Source organism: Oncorhynchus keta, chromosome 17 (assembly GCF_023373465.1).
Source record: "Oncorhynchus keta strain PuntledgeMale-10-30-2019 chromosome 17, Oket_V2, whole genome shotgun sequence".
Lineage (NCBI taxonomy): Eukaryota > Metazoa > Chordata > Actinopteri > Salmoniformes > Salmonidae > Oncorhynchus > Oncorhynchus keta.
Window position 1 is genome coordinate 15,408,014 of NC_068437.1, and position 20,424 is coordinate 15,428,437.

The 20,424-nt window shown below is 43.4% G+C and overlaps 1 protein-coding gene across 20 annotated transcripts in view; it reads left to right on the plus strand.

Moving 5' to 3' along the window:
• Positions 1 to 20,424, plus strand: part of LOC118396117 (uncharacterized) — a 200,934-nt gene that overhangs the window by 87,694 nt on the left and 92,816 nt on the right. For 9 of the 20 annotated variants that reach the window (XM_052465544.1, XM_052465546.1, XM_052465543.1 and 6 more), the window contains 7 exons: positions 82 to 171; positions 372 to 490; positions 661 to 811; positions 939 to 1,235; positions 3,851 to 8,434; positions 8,580 to 8,661; positions 8,785 to 9,495. In XM_052465544.1, the coding sequence (XP_052321504.1) occupies positions 82 to 171; positions 372 to 490; positions 661 to 811; positions 939 to 1,235; positions 3,851 to 8,434; positions 8,580 to 8,661; positions 8,785 to 8,891 (5,430 nt within the window). In that variant the 3' untranslated portion in view covers positions 8,892 to 9,495. Of the gene's footprint in view, positions 1 to 81; positions 172 to 371; positions 491 to 660; positions 812 to 938; positions 1,236 to 3,850; positions 8,435 to 8,579; positions 8,662 to 8,784; positions 9,496 to 20,424 lie in introns of those variants that run through there. The other 11 variants (XM_052465553.1, XM_052465545.1, XM_052465547.1 and 8 more) reach the window with 7 other exon arrangements.

A 20,424-nucleotide genomic window follows, 5' to 3' on the forward strand; every position in this document is an offset into this window, starting at 1 on the left:
GGGTAGAGGTAGATTTGGGATTGGGTGTTTGTACACATGAACTTCCTCTAAAATGGCTCTTTTGTGGCTCCTCCCTTTCAGGTGCTGTGTTCGTGTAAAGAGTACAATCGCTACAGTAGCTACATCAAGTCAGTTCAGTTGCTGTGGGAGAAGCAGTGCTGTGCAGAGCAGGTTAGAGTGGTCTGCTTTCTAGATGCATAATTATAAAAACACAAATGCTATATTGTAAGACACCTTTCCATGCGTTTTATTTCAACTGTGTATGTAACTTGCTGTCGCTCATGGATCGGGAAAGGGTTTTCTGATCACGTCACAAGACCAGGAAATACTTGTGGAAGGCAAGGGTGCAAATTAATCCCTCTCTCTCTCAGAAAATGCTTTTGAAGCAGTTCCTAGTCTTGCAGCAGCAAGGGGAGGTTCCGTCCCACATCTCACTGACGGATATTAGAGATTGGCTCATTGCCAAGGGTAGAAACTACTTCAAGAACACGTGAGTGTTATTAGAATCTTTTACTCAAATTTGTTAAAAAAAACATAAGCGAAGGTGTGGAATCACATTGACCTCCTATCTAGCAATAACTTAAGAAATAGATATGGTGGACAGTTTGAGTTGTAGAAAAATTAAGGTAAATCATGTTTTATGTTCCCTTGTATGTGAAGGTTTCAGAGTGAAATGGAAGAGGGGAAGAACCTTCACTTGGCCGAACTGGCTTGGGATGTGAAACGACGCCTCAGGCTTAAGGAGCTGGAAAGAGAAGTGTGCAGGGAGCTGCGCCTGGAGCGCCAAATCCGCTGGTCGGTGATTGGACAGGTAAGGATGGAACAGCGACACTCCTAGGGCTGATATCAACTCACAGTTGCTTAAGCAGCAGTAGGACCTCAGTGTTTCTGTTGGTATCTTCACCCATTTGCCTCTCTTTCTCACCCGTCTCTCTTAGCCTGGTAGCCAGATGGGAGATTGGAGACCCCTGGGCATGGAGACACACACACCTCTGGGAAAGGACTCTCCCTTCAGACACTCCACCTCCTCGATGGACACTCTTTCCAGTCAGATCTCGACTGAGAACCTCGAGGTTGCTAGGCTACATATTGCCAGACCACATATTGCCAGACCACAAACTACCAGACCACGTTCTGCCAGACCGCCAACTGAAAGACCTAGCAGTGACTCTGATCACTCTGGAACCTTGTCTTCTGTGATGACCTGCTCACCACATTCAGCTAGCCCGTCAGTGGTAGGTCATTTTCATGAACATGTTCCCAGCTCTCACTCTTTGGGGGCTGTAGGCATATTACTGCTTCCCTGTCTCCCATCTACTGGGAAATCCATATCCAAGTACAGTGGCAAGAAAAAGTATGTGAACCCTTTGGAATTACCTGGACTTCTGCGTAAATTGGTCATAAAATGTTATCTGATCTTTATCTAAGTCACAACAATAGACAAACAATGATACTTTTTCATGTCTTTATTGAACACACGGTGTAAACATTCACAGTACAGGGTGGAAAAAGTACACTCAGCAAAAAAGAAACTTCCCTTTTTCAGGACTCTGTCTTTCAAAGATAATTCATATATATCCAAATAACTTCACAGATCTTCATTTTAAAGGGTATAAACACTGTTTCCCATGCTTGTTCAATGAACCATGAACAATTAATGAACATGCATTTGTGGAACGGTCGTTAAGACACTAACAGCTTACAGACGATAGGCAATTAAGGTCACAGTTATGAAAACTTAGGAAACTAAAGAGGCCTTTATACTAACCTTTCTACTAACCTCAAAAGAAAGATGCCCAGGGTTCCTGCTCATCTGCGTGCACGTGCATTCGGCATGCTGCAAGGGCGCATGAGGACTGCAGATGTGGCCAGGGCAATAAATTACAATGTCCGTTCTGTGAGACGCCTAAGACATCGCTACAGGGAGACAGGACGGACAGCTGATTGTCCTCGCAGTGGCAGACCTTGTGTAACAACACCTGCACAGGATCGGTACATCCGAACATCACACCTGCGGGACAGGTACAGGATGGCAACAACAGCTGCCCGAGTTACACCAGGAATGCACAATCCCTCCAACAGTGCTCAGACTGTCCGCAATAGGCTGAGAGAGGCTGGACTGAGGTAGGCCTGTTGTAAGGAAACTGGCAACAACGTCGCCAATGGGCACAAACCCACCATCGCTGGACCAGACAGGACTGTCAAAAAGTGCTCTTCACTGACAAGTCATGGTTTTGTTTCACATGGGGTGATGGTCGGATTCGCGTTTATCGTCGAAGGAATGAGCGTTACACCGAGGCCTGTACTCTGGAGCGGTATCAATTTGGAGGTGGAGGGTTCGTCATGGTCTTGGGCGATGTGTCACAGCATCATCAGACTGAGCTTGTTGTCATTGCAGGCAGTCTCAACACTGTGCGTTACAGGGAAGACAACCTCGTCCCTCATGTGGTATCCTTCCTGCAGGCTCATCCTAACATGACCCTTCAGCATGACAATGCCACCAGCTGTACTGCCCGTTCTGTGCAAGATTTCCTGCAAGACAGGAATGTCCACTGCGCTTCCCGGGTGGCGCAGTGGTTAAGGGCCCTGTACTGCAGCGCCAGCTCTGCCACCAGAGACTCTGGGTTCGCGCCCAGGCTCTGTCGTAACCGGCTGCGACCGGGAGGTCCGTGTGGCAATGCACAACTGGCCTAGCGTCGTCCGGGTTAGGGAGGGGTTGGCCGGTAGGGATATCCTTGTCTCATAACGCACCAGCGACTCCTGTGGCGGGCCGGGCACAGTGCGCACAAACCAAGGTTGCCAGGTGCACAGTGTTTCCTCTGACACATTGGTGCGGCTGGCTTCCGGGTTGGGTGCCCGCTGTGTTAAGAAGCAGTGCGGCTTGGTAGGGTTGTGTATCGGAGGACGCATGACTTTCAACCTTTGTCTCTCCCGAGCCCGTACAGGAGTTGTAGCGATGAGACAAGATAGTAGCTACTCAACAATTGGATACCATGAAATTGGGGAGAAAACTGGGTAAAATTCACACAAAGAAAAATAACAAAAAAATGAATGTCAGTGTTCTGCCACGGAATAGTCCGTATCTCAATCCCATTGAGCACGTCTGGGACCTGTTGGATCGGATTGTGAGGGCTAGGGCCACCCCCCTAAAGCCTTTTTTAAATCGGACATGATCGGTAGATTAACAAAAAGTTAAGCTTTAATTTGGTGTTTTGCACTTTGTGAAAGTTAAAATTTTCAGAAAAATATTTTTTCGAATTTCACACTCTGCCTGCTTCTTGTGAATAGCAAACTCAAATTTTGTGAGTTTTTTTAGGGCAACAGCCAACATTTCCAATCACATCTCAATGATTGTACTCCAGGTTAGCTAACTCCAATGAGCTTTTGGAGAAGTCATTCACATACTCTTTTCAACTTACACTGTGAATGTTTAAATTATGTATTCAGTATAGACAATAAAAATACAATCATTTGTGTGTTATTAGTTTAAGCGGAATGTGTTAATCTGTTGTTGTGACTTAGATGAAGATTAAATCTAATTTTATGACCAATTTATGCAGAAATTCCGATAATTCCAATAGGGTTCATATACTTTGTCTTGCCACTGTAATTGGATAATTTGATGTGAAATGCCTTTGCCACTTTGGTAGATGTAAAAAGTATAGATGAGGAAGATTATTAAGTTGCAACTATGGAGACCACACATTTGATATAGAGTAATTGCTAAAAAAGAAAGAAATGTATACTTGTTATATTTACCTTTTAAAATAATTTGATATGTATTAACATGTGTTTTGATTTCCAACATACTGTAAATCTTAATCAATTCTGTTGATGTTTATATATACAGATTACTGTTAGGGACTTGCTGCTCATGATTGGGCACATAACGAGCTCAGTATTGGAGGAGGTAAATAGCATCCTGATCCCTGCCTTGGTTGACCTTATCAGGCTGACAGCTTCAGAAAGTGCTGCAGAGAATATGCTCCCCATCAGCAAAGACACCAACGAAGATTCAACCCAGGGCTCTGTCAACTGTACCTCCCTACTCTCCAAAGTCAATGTCATCTGTCTCACTCAGAGTCCTGACAGTAGGTCCTCCCCAATCTCCATTGATGAACCAGTCATTGCTGTCCAGACTTATTGTAGCAGAAGTTCTCTGTCCACTGAGGAACGAGCACACTCTTTCTCCAGTCAGATCTCTACTAAGAACCTCCTGGCTGCTAGGCCACGTTCTGCCAATCCACCATCTGCTAAACTACCATCTGATAAACCACAATCTGCTAAACCACCACCTGCTAAACCACAATCTGCTAAACCACCACCTGCTAAACGACAATCTGCTAAACCAACGCCTGCTAAACCAACACCTGCTAAACCACCACCTGCTAAACCACATTCTGCTAAATCACATTTTGCTAAACCACCTACTGCCACGGACTACTCTGGAACCTTATCTGCTCTGGTAGGTCGTGGGCATGGCATCCCTGTCAAACTGACCTTGGCCCCTTTCTCCTCCTTTATCTCCAGCGACGAGACCAACACCAACCTCTCCTCCAGCAGCCTCCCCTCCTCGTGCTCCATCAAGCTTTCAGACAGTAGGAGTGACATTCCTTGCTCCCTGACTGTAAGCTCCATTTCAAATGTTCCTGGACCTGACTCTAGCAGCAGCCCTGTGCGGGAGAATCAATTTGCTACTGAGGTCTCGTCGATCTGCCTCAGCCAAGATAGAAATGGCCAAGGAGGGAGTGTGACACCTCCAGCCCCTTTGGATGTTTCCCTCCCCTCCATTATTGAGCGGGCTGGCGGACTTGTATGTTCTGTCATCTCCCAGTCTTTAGCAATTGTGGAGGCGCGGTCAAGTGTGAATGGTGAGGAGGGCTCTCCATCTCCCACCACAGTCTCCCATTCTCCTACAAGGGTGTTTGTCAGCCACTTAAGGAGTAGCCCACTAGGTGAGGACCTTGTAAATTCAACACTTGCGGATGTTATCTCTGTCCTGAAAATGGAGGGAATTCTTTCCTCCTCTCCGACTTTGGAGGAGGAGCTGCTTGATCTCTCCTCCAGTTGTTCTTCGTCATCAAGCGAAACACTGCAATGTGTGTCTGTTGGCCCTCTTGGCAGTGGGTCGGAGACGTCCTTCAAACTTCTTGGGGGTCGTACTCTGAGTATCGCCACCCCAACGGACCATCTTACCACAGAGGACTTAGAAGACTACAGTGATGAGATCATTGACGAAATCCTTATTATAATGAGGACCAAAAAAGATGATGACAGTGGAAGTGACGTCTCTGGTGCATCAACACCATGCAACACACCAGCACCACAGAGCCGGTCCTCTTCTGCACTGAGTGGAGTGCATCCCCATGACAGAAGGATACTCAGCACAACACTGCTTGGAATCCAGAACACACTAGACAGTGAGAACCTCTCAGGAGAGTGCTCCACCTCACCACAGGACAATGCCAGAGTCCTGGAGATGATAAAGTTGCTGCAGAGGTGCCTTGAGGGGACACCCTCAGAGTCCTCCATCCATATCACAGATGTGGCTTCACCCTTGCGCTTTCCTCTCCCTGTATCTCTCCATGCTGTTCGGTCGTGTGTATTTGCCACTGAAAAAGACCTGAAGGCAGAACGAGTGAAGGGAGTCTTTGAAAGCCTGAGATCCCAGTTTATGAGCTACTCCATCAAGCCTGTGAGTAACGTCATTACCAGGGCAACAACAAAGATGGCTGCCTCCAATCAGCTTAGTTCAGAGACCCTCCAGGCAGCATCAGCAAAATCATCTGCTGTGGCTCAGAACCTTATTAGTTTGGTTTTATTTAAAGTTGCCATGGTGTCCTGCTCTGATGACTTAGAGGGTCTGGGTGATCATCTCAGATGCCCCTCAACTTTGACCAGAGTTCTGACACCTTTGACCTCGGACAAAGCTACACTGACACCTGCTGTTCTGAAGATCAGAAGGGAGATGTCTAAGGAAGTGGCCACCGAACTCCAGAGTTTCTTGATCAAGGAATCCCTTACTGCCACCCAGACACCATCCAATGGACATGTTTGCACTTCTGGTTCTGCCCCAAGGGAAGCTGTGCGGGACATCCTGAGGAAAACCAAAGAGGAGGCTTCCAACAAAAGCTTGAATAATATTTTCTCTGTTAATTTGGATGAGCGGCTCACAGACTCCATTGCAGATGCCTTATATCCAAAGCTGCATGACAGATTGGAGTCCAAGAGAGAGCTGCAGGCTTCTTATTACAGCTCCCAGATCAGCTGTAGCCTCAGCCCCTTCGATGTTGAGAGCAGCCTTGATCTCCAGGAGTTCACTGACCCACTATCTGAGTCAGTATTGTGTCTCCTGGATAGGACATTTGGAGATAAAGCTCAGAACTTAAAGACAGCCTATAAGAAGCTTTTGATTGGATCCCACACCAACGACGTCAATGTGGTTGTGCACACGATTGCATTGGAGGAGTTGCCTGTTGAGGGTTGTATTGCGCAAAGTGAGGCCATTCATGGCCTTCACAAGAAGCAAGAATTACCTCCCAGCACCAGTGGCAGAGGGAATGAGACCCAGAGCCCTACTAATTGCCTACTGGAGGGTGTAGTGGGCAAACTGGTACGGAAGATGCTATTTCAGGGCCTTGACATCCCTGAGGTACCCATGAACTACAGCCGCTCTGAGAACTTTAAGCTACAGTATGAACTGGTTGCAAAGCTTTGTCCTCTGATGGTAAGGACAATCACGGCTACAACCTTAGCCAATCAACCACCTAGTCTTCAAGAAGCAGTGATGTCTTCCGAGAACATCCATGTGAAAGAGCTGTGTGAGGCAGGTATCAAACACCTCAAAGAGAACCATGTACCTGATGACTCTGAGACCAACAACATGGTCAGAGGGGCTTTGAGTGAAATTGAATCCTGTATGATTGAGACCTCCGACAAGGACTCTCCCAGTCTACATTCCACACCAGAGGTGGTTGTAGACCTGATCACCAAGCTGCTTCATGGGTATGACCTTGACTCAGAGGACTTTGCATCACCTGTGTCATCCCCAACCACCACTCTCTCTGATGTGGCAATGGACATGGTGGTTTCTGTCCTTCGGGACATGTCCGATTCCCCAGACGTTACCTCAGCATTGGAAATGACCAAGGATCTCAAGACGCCGTACTCCCGCCCCTCAAGTGCAAGGATTGTAAGTGCCCTCTGCAGAGAGCTGGAGGAGCACATGGGCTCTCCTGATGCTCTGAGGCGAGCTTTGAGCCGCGGCAGCGGGGAGATGACAACAGCCATTGCGAGTGCAGTCACCAGGGAAGTCAACCGTCTGGGTTCAATCGTACCCAAAGTCTCTGTCAGGCCGCTCTCCTCAGACATCTGCCTAAGGACAGACCAGGACAAGGTCATGGTTAAGAGCCGATGTGGCTCGGCTGAGGTGAAGGCATCCCAACCGGTGCATATTATTGTTCATGTAGAGGCGGTGATGGATATCATTGTCCGGCTGCGGTCTCTGATTGTTCCTCGGACACAGGATAAACTGGCCAGCTGGACCCTAGTTGAGGATGTGACCAACAAGCTGTCCAGTGCTCTGTGGGTGAGGGTGACTAACAGGTGGAGGGAAGCAAATGTCTGCCTGAAGGCAACAGACATCTTTCAGTTGGTGCTGTGTGTGCATAGAAAGTTGATGCAACGCTATGGCACAGAGGAAGCTCTACAGAAGATACTGTGCCACAAGGCACCCAAGCTGCACAAGGACATTGTCTGTCTTGTCACGAACGGAATTATGGATGCACCATCCAAACTTCAAGACACCAAAAATCTGGAATCTACACTCAACTTGAAAGAATTGACAGCCTTGTTTAATGAAATGACAACCCGTCAATCTTTGAATAAGAAAGCTGAGCAGAGCAGCATCAAGATTGAGATTGGACAGCCGGACTGGTCCACTGTGGAACAAGTGACATCCGGTTCCACCAGCTTCATTAGGGAGCTCATATTAGAAGAAGTCCTGATGAAGCTTGTCAAGAAAATATGCCTTATGCCAAAAAGGACCAACAAGCGTCAGCGCATCCAGATCAGTGATCTGGTGACTGAGCTGATCCGATTGTTCGACGATGAGGTGGCCAAATATCTGATTGAGGAAATGGAAAGCCAGCAAAAAAGTTTCAATTCTAAGATGACATCGAAGCTGGCAGATGCCATCTACACTGACCTTGGGAAGGTCAAGCGTTTGAAACGCTCCTTGAAAATTGACGATTTATTTGAGGATCAGGAGATGCTTTCCATTGTCTCTGTCATTGTTTCCCACAAGCTACTGGCCATCTTGAAACCCTCAGTTTCCAACTCATATGACCGTGAGACCTCAGACCTTGAAGACTCATGCAGTAATGATGTGGAGGATGCGGAATCTGAGGGGGTGCATTATGCCACCGGCAGAAAGGTAAGACAAGCTCAGGTTACTCTTGAATGGTCATTGGTTGTGCTTTTTGATATCGGCACCAGTAAGTATAGCTGTATAATTTATAGGAATATGTAAAGGAATTGAAATTGAACTTTAATTGTGCATTCTTGAATTCTGATCACAGTCCAACATGAGCATCGTCCTTACAGACACTTCAATCCAGCCAGAGATTGTACATTGTATTGCTGTGGATTCTCCACCTATGAGTGAGTATTCCTGGGGGGGAAATATTCTTATGGGACAGTTATATATATAAAGAAGTAATAAATTATTGTTTTATCAGACAATTGTCCATCTGAAATTCTTACATATTTTCATCTTCTTGCCAGTTAAATTATCCAAGATGAGGAAAGGCATCCGGGACTTCTTCTGGGGAGTCCAGAAGGCCTGGAAACGCTTGGTCACCTGCAAGTCCTCTGGGTCCTCTGATGGGTAGCCTGGATGACGTGCAGCCCGTGTCAGTTGCTTTTGCCAGGCTACATCTGAGGAGGACACCACAACTGGCCTCAATACAACATTTTTATTTTTGTTGTTCATTTCTGTTTTCATTTTGAATCCCCTAATGCTGCTATATTTGAACCAGGCTGTCAGTGGACTAGCTTACCATTAGTTTATACTCCTTAAGGAAGATCCACTATAGGCTACTCAACACCAAAATTCCACCTGGGTCTTTTGATCCCTTATTAGCTCCCACTCCTGTAACTAGGAATGTGAGCTTCTAAATGTCATTCAGACATCTACAGCTTCTCCTGTGATTAGGAAGATAAGCTAAGAAGCCCAACCAATTGACTAGATGTGCTGTACATCTGATGCCCTCTCCCTATTGTAATCATTGATCCACGTCCATTGCAGCCTCTAAATTTGATGTAGATTTTTAGCCGAAATCAAAAAATTACAAGGAGGGAAGGCTGACAGCAGCTTCTACTCTTACGATTAGGAAAGTGGTGCTAAACTTTTTAGGCTTTGAGGAACTATGTATTTTATTTTTCAATCACTTACATACTTTTTAATGGTTGTTTTAATAAAGCATTTGTATTGCAGATTTGGATTCATATTGTATCTTTCATAATTTTTCATTTTAATTTAGGTTTTAATTTGATGACATGGGACTAAAGCGTAGTTTATACCCTATATACGTACGTACACAAGAAATAACTACAAGCAGCTACACAAAACAAACACAAACACACTTCTTGTGTTGCACACAAATGGTATGAACTAGGCGTAGTCATTTTATGACTTCTATAAAGGTATATAATGGTATCCACAGTGCATTATTAAGATATTCATTATGGAGCGTTATATTATAGTAGAAATAATGTAAATGAATAAAAGTGAATTGATGTATGTCAACTTGATGGCGATATTTGCTTGCTCAACAAAAGTTATATTGGTGTTAGACGGTCTGACGTTGCATGACATTCACGTATTTATTTAATTGTCACGGCCCTGAAAGAGGTAGAAAAGGCCTCAAGATGGCGACAAATATCTTCTATCAGAAAATCGAATCAATGTATTTATCACATGCGCTGAGAAGAACAGGTGAAATGCATACTTACATCTTCCTCTAACTCTGCCTTGGCAGAGAAGGGCTTGATGAATCATGTACAGTATATGGACCAGCACCCCAGTGGAATGCTTTTGACCCTTTGTAGAGTCCATGCCCCAACGAATTGAGGCTGATCTGAGGGGGAAAAAGGGTGCAACTAAATATTAGGAAGGTGTTTCTGATGTTTTGTGCACTCAGTGTATATACTTCAGGTTGTATATATTTGTAGTTATAGGAGAATGTGAGTCTTATGGCCAGCTGCCATATTCTTGCATGTATTCTGCATCCGGAACCGTGAAGCCTGGCAAGCGAGTTTAGTATGATTTGACAAATGATATTTATGCACCACGTGTTTATTTGACTTCTCTGTTTGCCTAACTTGGGGAGACAAAGAAAGTAATACTTTCAGAAGAGGACTTAGACATATTGAAAAAGAGGACTTTATCATGGCCCATTCATACTAGCAGGGAAGCCCCTCACTCAGAGGCTGAGGCGAAGAGGAGCAGTCGTAAGCCCACTCCATGTGAGTGGCTTTACCGTAACCTCAGGCACAGTGGAACGGGGAAACTCATCTGTATAATTGTGTTGAGGAGATCCAGACTGCATTGCAAATGGCACCCTATTCACTATACAATACATTACTTTTGACCAGGGCCCATAGGGGTCTAGTCAAAAGTAGTGCACTGTATAGAGTGCCATTTGGGATGCAAGTTCAGACTCAGTTTTAATGAGGGGATTAGGTCTGCTAGCCAGTGTTCCGTCTCTCTCTCTCTCTCTCTCCTGCAGGCATGCTCATGTACAATAAGGTGTTTTCGGGGCATGATGACTCAGCTCATCGGTGACCAAACTCACCTTTTGTAGTGTGGTGTTTATACTGCTGCTACACCTTAATCAGGACCTCATCCCCGGGCTAATTAAAGTATCTGGTGAACGAGATTACTTTAATCATAACTTGTGGGCCAGTATGTTGTGTGGCAACCCTGACTGTTAGTAGTTTGACACACATAATGCTTTTCTTGAGGGCTACCTACATTAAGACGTCATAACACATGAATTACCCATATTCCACAAATTACCACCAGCTAAATCTATGACGTTAAAATGCTTATATACTCTGTTCCATCTGACTGTCTCATCAGCCCAGGCAGGGAAGTTATAAACTTGATCTCCATTATAAAAAGCATCTAGACATTATCTCACATTTCTTTAGACTAACATTTAGTTTTCAACAGCGGAGATTTGTATAAACATTAGTCTCTCTCCGACATCTGCAACATTGTTTCAAATATTCAAATTCGATCTCCAACTGTCCCATAGTAATGAACGTGTAATCTGCAACAAGAAAGAGAGATTGTTAAAAGGATCAAATATTCAAAGGGTGAGCCGGTCAAGGATCTCAACTGTCCGACAGTTTATTTAGATGAATATCTGGTACACGTAAAACGGCCCTTCCGTTAGCCCATCAGACCAGCAGGAAAAGGAGCGAGTGAAGTTACATACACAATTTATACAGAACAGAAAGTAGGTAGATTCTGGAAGTTCGAGATTGTTCACACAGTCTTCTTGCATTGGCTCAGCTTTCACTCTAGAATCCCGCCGTCACACAATGTCAGCTAAAGGGGGAAATTTGGTGTGTGCGCTGGCCTATTATGTGTGTGTGTGTGTGAGTTATCCTGTAGGGGGCCCCACATGCTTTGCTGTGAAAATACAATGTGTTGTCTCAGTTATAACAATGTCAGCTGGTCATCTGCATAAGAAAAGCACTTCCTAACAAATGCCAGGCAGCGTTTCTCAGCAAGTCGAAATCATGAATCAGCTGTCATGATTTTTATGGAAATATACAAAGGCATGTCAATTGAAAAAGGTAAAACGAAAGGAAGGGCAGCTAGTTTGCAGTCTTTCCAGCTCCAGTTTGTAGTGTTAGCTGTGTTGGCTAGCTCCTCTGAACAACAGTGTCCTAACAAGAGAGCCCATTTTTATGCCTGGGTGAAATCGTACCTGATTAGCTCATTGTTATTGATGTATCCTCGAAGCTGGTGTTTGGAGGATATTGTCACGCCTCCTCCCACTCCCCCTCCGCGCCAGGCTACCTGTCTGTACATGCACCTGTCACCATCACTACGCGCAGCAGCGCCCATTGGACTCACATGGACTCCTTCACGTGGTTGATTGCCCCTGTATATCTATCTGTTCCTCGTGGTGTTCCCTGCTTTGATAAAACTAAATGGCATATATTTTATATATATTACTTGGTGTTGTGTGTTCCTGTCCAGACGCTGTTCCTGTTCTGTTTAATGTCTTTCAGTTATTAAACGTTCACTCCATGTATCTGTATTGGCACTTCGTCTCAGGCCTATAAACACCCGTGCCAATATATCCTCCAAACACCAGCTTCTCCGGCATCATCACTTAAATATCCACAGCCATTGGAGGCTGGAAAGTCCACCTAAAATTGAATTTGCTCATCAGAGGGCCCGTCGCTGCTTGCTTGAAACAAAGCACAACGCTGGAAATCTGTCAGCATCCACAGAAACTACTCCCATCGTTCTATGACGAACACAGATGGTTTTATATCAAATTCAGAGAGAGAGGCAGAGAGACTCTGACACAGATGTAATGCCAGTTCCTTGTTGTTTGGCAGTACTCTGAGTATACAAAACATTAAGAACACCTTCCTAATATTCCATTGCACCCTTTTGCCCTCAGAACACCTTTGTCGAGGCATGGACTCTACAAGGTGTCAAAAGCGTCCAATAGGGATACTGGCCCATGTTGATTCCAATTCTTCCCACAGTTGTGTCAAGTTGGCTGGATGTGCTTTGGGTGGTGGACCATTCTTGATACACACAGGAAACTATTAGCACCTACTACCATACCTCGTTCAAAGGCAATTCAATCTTAAATCTTTTGTCTTGGCCATTCACCCTCTGAACGGCACACAATCCATGTATCAATTGTCTCTTCTTCTGTATTATGGTGGTCCACAAATAAATGTCATAGGTGCATGCTGCTGTATTGGCTGTGTATCAGTCTACTATTCTATAGTATGAATTTATTACACTTTGTGAATAAAAAAAATATGAAAACTAAAACTAAATACAAAAACATTTGCTTTACCAACTAATCCTGATCCCATTAAAACCTCACCAAAATGCCACTACTTTGGCCCTATCTGATACTACTCCAGGCCAGCAGCCTGGGAGGATGGGACATCATCATTCAAAACATCTTGTAACTCTGCATTTCTACATATTTTGCTATGGGACAGCGATAACTTTTTATAACAAATGTCATGCAATTATACTCAGTATGCTTTGGGGCACAGATAGAAAATGTGCAGTTTTACAGTTTTTTTCCTTCAATTTGACACATTTTGCCATGGGGTGGATAGAAATATTTGCAGATTTAAAGCAAATTTCCTGCAATTCTACACATATTGTAATGCCTTATGCCATGTTAATAAGATATCTGAGTGTGAATGACTAACAAAATAAATGGGTGCCCTCTGGAGGTCAGAGCCCCTGGGCACGGCACTTGGCCATAATTATTACTAGTTAAGATAGCTGGCTAAACTACACTACATTACCAAAGGTATGTGGACACCTGCTCGTCCAAAATCTCATTCAAAAATCATGGGCATTAATATGGATTTGGTTCCCCCTTTGCTGCTATAACACTAGATGTTGGAAGATTGCTGCGGGGACTTGCTTACGTTCAGCCACAAGAGCATTAGTGAGGTCGGGCACTGATGTTGGGCGATTAGGCCTGGCTCGCTGTCAGCGTTCCAGGTCTCTGTTCAGGTGAGTCAAGTTCTTCCACACCGATGGGATAAACCATTTCTGTATGGACCTGCTTTGTGCATGGGGGAATTGTCAAGCTGAAACAGGACAGGGCCTTCCCCACACTGTTGCCACAAAGTTAAACCAGAATCATCTAGGATGATTGGAATACCTAGGATGCATGGTAATCCTTCTCACCCCCCCTAAAAGATTTAGATGCACTATTGTAAAGTGGCTGTTCCACTGGATGTCATAAGGTGAATGCACAATTTGTAAGTCGCTCTGGATAAGAGCGTCTGCTAAATGACTTAAATGTAAATGTAAATGTAATGGCATTGTATGCTGTAGTGTTAAAATGTCCTTTCTGTGGAACTAAGGGGCCCAGCCTGAACGATTATTCCTCCTCTAACAAACTTTGCAGTTGGCCTTATGCATTGGGGTTGGTAACATTCTCCTGGCATTCGCCAGACCCAGAATCGTCTGTTGTTCCAGATGGTGAGGCTTGATTCATCACTCCAGAAAAAGTGTTTCCACTGCGGCGAGCTTTACACCACTCTAGCCGAGGCTTGACATTGTGCATGTGGATTTTAGGCTTGTGTGTGGCTGCTCGGCCATGGAAACCCATTTCATGAGGCTCCCGACAAACAGTTATTGTCCTGACGTTGCTCCCAGACGCAGTTTGGAATGCGGTAGTGAGTGTTGCAACTGAGGACAGAAAATATTTTCACGTTACACTCTTCAGCACTCGCCAGTCCCGTTCTGTAAGATTGTGTGACCTACCACTTTGCGGTTGAGCCGTTGTTGCTCCTGAACATTTCCACTTCACAATAACAGCACTTAAAGTTGACTAGGGCAGCTCTAGCAGGGCTGAAATTTTACAAACTGACTTGTTGGAAAGGTGGCATTCTTTTACGATGCCATGTTGAAAGTCACTGAGCTCTTCAGTAAGGCCTATGGAAATTGCATGGCTGTGTGCTTGATTTTATATACCTGTCAGCAACGGTGTGGCTGAATTCGCCGAATCCACAATTTTGAAGGGTGCCCACATACTTCATGTATATACACAACCACATTTTACTGAGTTAAATTTTGGGGGGTACGTTTATTTCTTTATATTTGGTCAGGGGGCCCTATGCTACTGCTTATGTCGCTTATGCCTGGAACCGGCCCCGATGGTCAGTGTACAAAGCCACCTCTGTTCCTTTTGACATTCTATACCCTGAGTTGCTCAATATCAAGTACGCCAGTTAGCAGACGCTTTTATCCAAAGGTTGAAAAGAGGTTGAAGATTCCTTTTTCATTGTCTGTTGTCATGTTTTAACCAATGCTACATCACAAAGAGAGCAGTCTCCTTGCCAGACAAATGCATGTGTTGAATGCAGTATACTTAGAGATGTGACTGACAAGTGTACATCTCCCTATATGTATGTGTCAGGGTTACAAATACTGTACATGTATTCCCTGAGAACGTGTGGCTCTTTTTTCTCCCCCATCTGCCTCACAGCACCTAATGAGAGATAGAGGAGATTCAGCTATAGTCTGAACACACACTCCAGAGCCCAACTGAGAAAAATCAATATGTGAACATATTACTCCACTAGAGCACAGTGGCTCTAAATTGCTTTCTGCTTCAGCGGGTAAGCATTAGAAAGCTGATGTCTCCTTCATGTCTGGAAACATGAATAAACATGATTTAAGGAAAGAAATTAATATTATGTAATATGACTCTAATGACCAGAAGGAATGTATTGAATTAAGCTGCCTATTGTATATAAGCAGACTAAAATTATACTGTGACATTATTCATTGTCGGGTAAAGTCAGTGATATGAGATATGGTATGTTTATTGAGGAAAGTAGAAAATGGGAAGAAAGGGGCTTATAGTTAGACTTAAGAACATCCAACAATTGTGCATCAGGCAAGTGCATTACCTAAGTCAGACTTAAGAACATCCAACATTTGTGCATCAGGCAAGTGCATTACCTAAGTCAGACTTAAGAACATCCAACAGTTGTGCATCAGTCAAGTGCATTACCTAAGTCAGAATTTTATGTGGAAAGCCCACTGATAATCTTTCTGTCATGTTATTATAATCTTTGAAGTTTATTATTCAAAAAGTGATAGCATCATTGTTGACCGGACTTAAGGAGGATGGTAAAAGAGAAATGTTGTCTACCCTGTGTGAAAATAAATCACCCTACAGCTTTTTCTTGTATATTCTTCTGTGCCGAGACTAAATAATCATAGGCCATAAGGCTGCCTGTTAATCCGTCATCTCTGTACTCTTTTCTTCAAGTCATCCTGGCCAGGGACGGCACTAGGGTAGGCAGGTCAATGACTTGTCTATCTCAATTCAAAAAGATGAAAGAACCAGTGCTGCTGTAGGGGATCACACATCATTTGTGAAATCAGACATAAAAAATGAACCGTGGTAAATATCTGAGTACTTCAGATTAATTTATCACTTGCCTTCTGATTTGATGTAACATTTAATGGGTACACTATCTGACAGACTCCCACAGCAGTGGACTCTAAATGGTAATAGTGTTAATAACTGTGTTACAGTAGTTTAGAACAGTAAAGCACATAATCTAAATGACCCTAAAATCCTATTAGCCTTTTTCCTAACCTTTGTCTTTTCCTTTATATATTAAATTATGATGTAATTATGTCAAATAAAACATTATGTCTCACAGCAAATGACTATCACACTTCTGCTGATGCAGTGAACAGGATTTGTCTGAATTGTTATCAATAGATTCCCCAACTTTCTGAAAACCGTCCCTGTGATGATGTATGAATAAACAACAATGAAGCCCTTTCAATCTGATATTCCTATCAGGGTGGGATTCTATTTGAAATTGAGATGAAATGGGAAGATTTGACATGAATCCTCCAATAGAGCCATACTGACAGGTTGCATTGAGCATCCCAAATGGCACCCTATTCCCTATATTGTGCACTACCTTTGTGAATGAATACGGTCAAAATCATACTAGTAGGAAAGACCTGGTATGTCCTTTTCAGAAGACCTGTCAACTGATCTCTTGAGGTCCAGTTGAGTAACACTGTTATCTACAATATTTAAATACCATCCTGTTCTGTCATTGATAATCTTGGTATCTGACATACTGTAACTAGAGGTATTTTATTCCTATCCATATGCAATATTGTAAACACCATTCTTAAGTCACCACAAATGCATAAACTAAATCTCTTTCCTGTCATTTGCTAGGTTTCTGTGCAATTGGCTACACATTTTCATGCGAATATTCAAACTTCTGCATGAAAAATTATGCATATATTCCTACCAGTGTGTTTCCATCAAATTGACTTGTTACAGATTAAGACGTATAGTGCACATAAAATAACTTTTGCGGTTAAATTCCCACGAATCCAATTATTAATAAACAATGGGGTTTTCATTGCATTTTCAACTCTATTGATGGTTTTGTCACAAAATTGTTTGCGTTATATAGAGAATGTGCCCACTCTGGTCTCAGCACGTGTGCTCTTCCCAACAGCTCGCTGATAATTTGCAGGTATAGCCTATACCGTATGATTTTACTTGTCAAACGGCAGCCAAGCATCGATCATCATGCCATCAGAATAAGACCCTTGATATATATTGGAAAGGAGCATCAAGATCATCGTAACTTATTTCATCTGTAGCCTAATAAACTGAATGCTGTCTCGAGTCATAGTGGGAGGACCACACAATATCATTGCGTGACTCCAAGTTTACTCGATATGATGGTTATTATATAAATATTTGCGCATAAAGGCGTTTTCATCCGCCATTTCTCGCATAATTCATTTTACCGACACAAAAAGATCCAACCTTGTCTAGTGTATTTTTTTTTTTACATTTGTAAGGTTGAACGACAAATTTGTTGTTTCCATCAGGCCTGTCGCAAATTTTTTTATCCATCATGTCCTTTTGTCACGCCCTGACCTTAGAGAGCTGTTTTATTTCTCTATTTGGTTAGGTCAGGGTGTGATTTGGAGTGGACATTCTATGTTGTGCATTTCTATGTTGGCCTATGTGTAACCTGGTCAGGCCCCAGAACAACAACCATCAATGGCTACTTTGTGTCCTTACCCTGTTAGGACACACGAATGTCCCGATCACCTTAAAGACTTTGAATCAGAGCTTACAAATCAAATCAATCAAATCAAATTGTTTTAGTCACATGGGCCGAATACAACATGTGTAAACCTTACGGTGAAATGCTTACTTACGAGTCCCTAATCAACAATGCAGTTTCAAAAAATACAGATAAGAATAAGAGATAAAAGTAACAAGTATTTTAAGTGCAGCAGTGAAATAACAATAGCGAGACTATGTACCGGGGGTACCGATCAGAGTCAATGTGCGGGGCACTGGTTATTTGAGGTAGTATGAACATGTAAGTAGAGTTATTAAAGTGACTATGCATGGATGACAACAGAAAGTAGCAGCGGTGTAAAGAGGGTGTGTGTGGGGCGAGGCACTGAAAATAGTCTGGGAAGACATTTGACTAGATGTTCAGGAGTTTTATGACTTGCAGGTAGAAGTTGTTTAGAAGCCTCTTGGATCTAGACTTGGTGCTCCGGTACCGTTTGCCGTGCGGTAGCAGAGGGAACGGTCTATGACTAGGGTTGCTGGAGTCTGAGACAATTTGTAGGGCCTTCCTCTGACACCGCCTGGTGTTGAGGTCCTGGATGGCAGGAAGTTTGGCCCCAGTGACGTACTGGGCCTCTGTAGTTCTTTGCGGAGGCCGAGCAGTTGCCATACCAGACAGTGATGCAACCATGCTCTCCATGGTGCAGCTGTAGAACTTTTTGAGGATCTGAGGACCCATGCCAAATCTTTTCAGCCTCCTGAGGGGGAAAAGGCATTGTCATTCCCTCTTCATGACCGTCTTGGTGTGCTTGGACCATGTTAGTTTGTTGGTGATGTGGACACCAAGGAACTTGAAGCTCTCACCCTGCTCCACTGCAGCCCCGTTGATGAGAATGGGGGCGTGCTCGTTCCTCTTTTTCCTGTTGTCCACAATTATCTCCTTTGTCTTGATCACATAAATATATTTTCAATTTGAGGTCTTTCGCTGTGCTGAAAATCAAGTATAGTTTGGTGGCAAGGGCAGTGTCCTGTTTTTTGGGGAGCAGTTTTCAGTTGTGTACATTGCATATGTCTTAGTAAAACGCCCTCGATGTTTGAAAATGTGAAGATTGAGAGAAGTGAGAGAAACGATGGATGATGAGAGTTTGTAGATTTGTAAACAAAAGGAGCAAAACTAATTTGAAAACAGAACAAATTATTTGGAAACTAACTTAAAAATAGTCTTTCATTTGAACTTTTCAAACAACTAACCCTATTGAATCCATTTCGCTCTTGCCTGCAGTTACTACCTTTGGTTAGATGACTTGGATCTTTGCTTTCACTGCCAGCTTTTTTTCGATTGCGAGTTTTGGTGGTTTATTTTGTCCTACTCAGTTGTGTAATTTTATGATTTCATGTCTATAGACTGTTTAGTGAGGAGCTAAACCGGAAATAGCTTCTGCTACATTTTTCAAGTACCATCCCTGAGATGACTAATACAAGAAATGATTGACAGTCATTTTCAGCGATCAATATAACCGGTCTAGTTTCCTGATCATATTGGAGCTCCCTGCTATGTGTTGCTCTGGATGTCTTAGTCTAACGTCTGTAACTAGATGCTTAAAAACCTGTAGAATGAGAGTAGTTACTTAATATTTTTCTGTTGTTCAAGGCTCAAACTCCTATGGGTCCATTCGGCAAAACCACTCACACCATCACCGACCGAAGTTGCAGCCATTGTGTCCTTTCCAAATAGCCTATATTTTTGGTATTTAATTACTTGTAAACTTCATACTTTTTAGTAGTTCCAATAAGCCTCCAGTGTTGTTGTTTACTTGAACAGTCACTGAGGCTGTATTTAACGTTAAACGATAGTTATTTCAGATGCATCAGGTTTAGATAGTTTGCTAACTAGCATTGATAGCTTAGCACAAAAGATACATGCTGAGAGACTAGGATTCCTGTATATTTGTCCTGTAAATGTTATTCTTCAAACAGGCTTAATGTTACATCAGAATTTCTGAACGAAGAGGCGCAACATCACAAGACTTTCTTGAACGCTTACGAAACAAACCAAGCAGACCAGGGCAGGGTTTGACAAGTGAACAATTCTTGCATTGGTTGTTAATTTTGTCAATCTAAAGGCACAACCCGAATTTGAGCCAATAATAAGTAGTTGAACATGTTACTCCACAACCTTGTGAAAAAGACATGTTTTCATTTTAGACAAAAACAACTTTATCGAAGGAGTGCCTTTTGATTTGAGATTCTTGGATCCAACGGCCGTGTCTTTGTGAGACGTAGAGTAGGTGAACGGATGATTTCTACATGTGTGATTTCCATTGTGAAGCATGGAGGAGGAGGTGCGATCTGAGATTCTTGGATCCAACGGCCGTGTCTTTGTGAGATGTAGAGTAGGTGAACGGATGATTTCTGCATGTGTGATTTCCATCGTGAAGCATGGAGGAGGAGGTGTGATGGTGTGAGGGTGCTTTGCTTTATTTAGAATTCAAGGCACACTTTACCAGCATGGCTACCACAGCATTATGCAGCGATA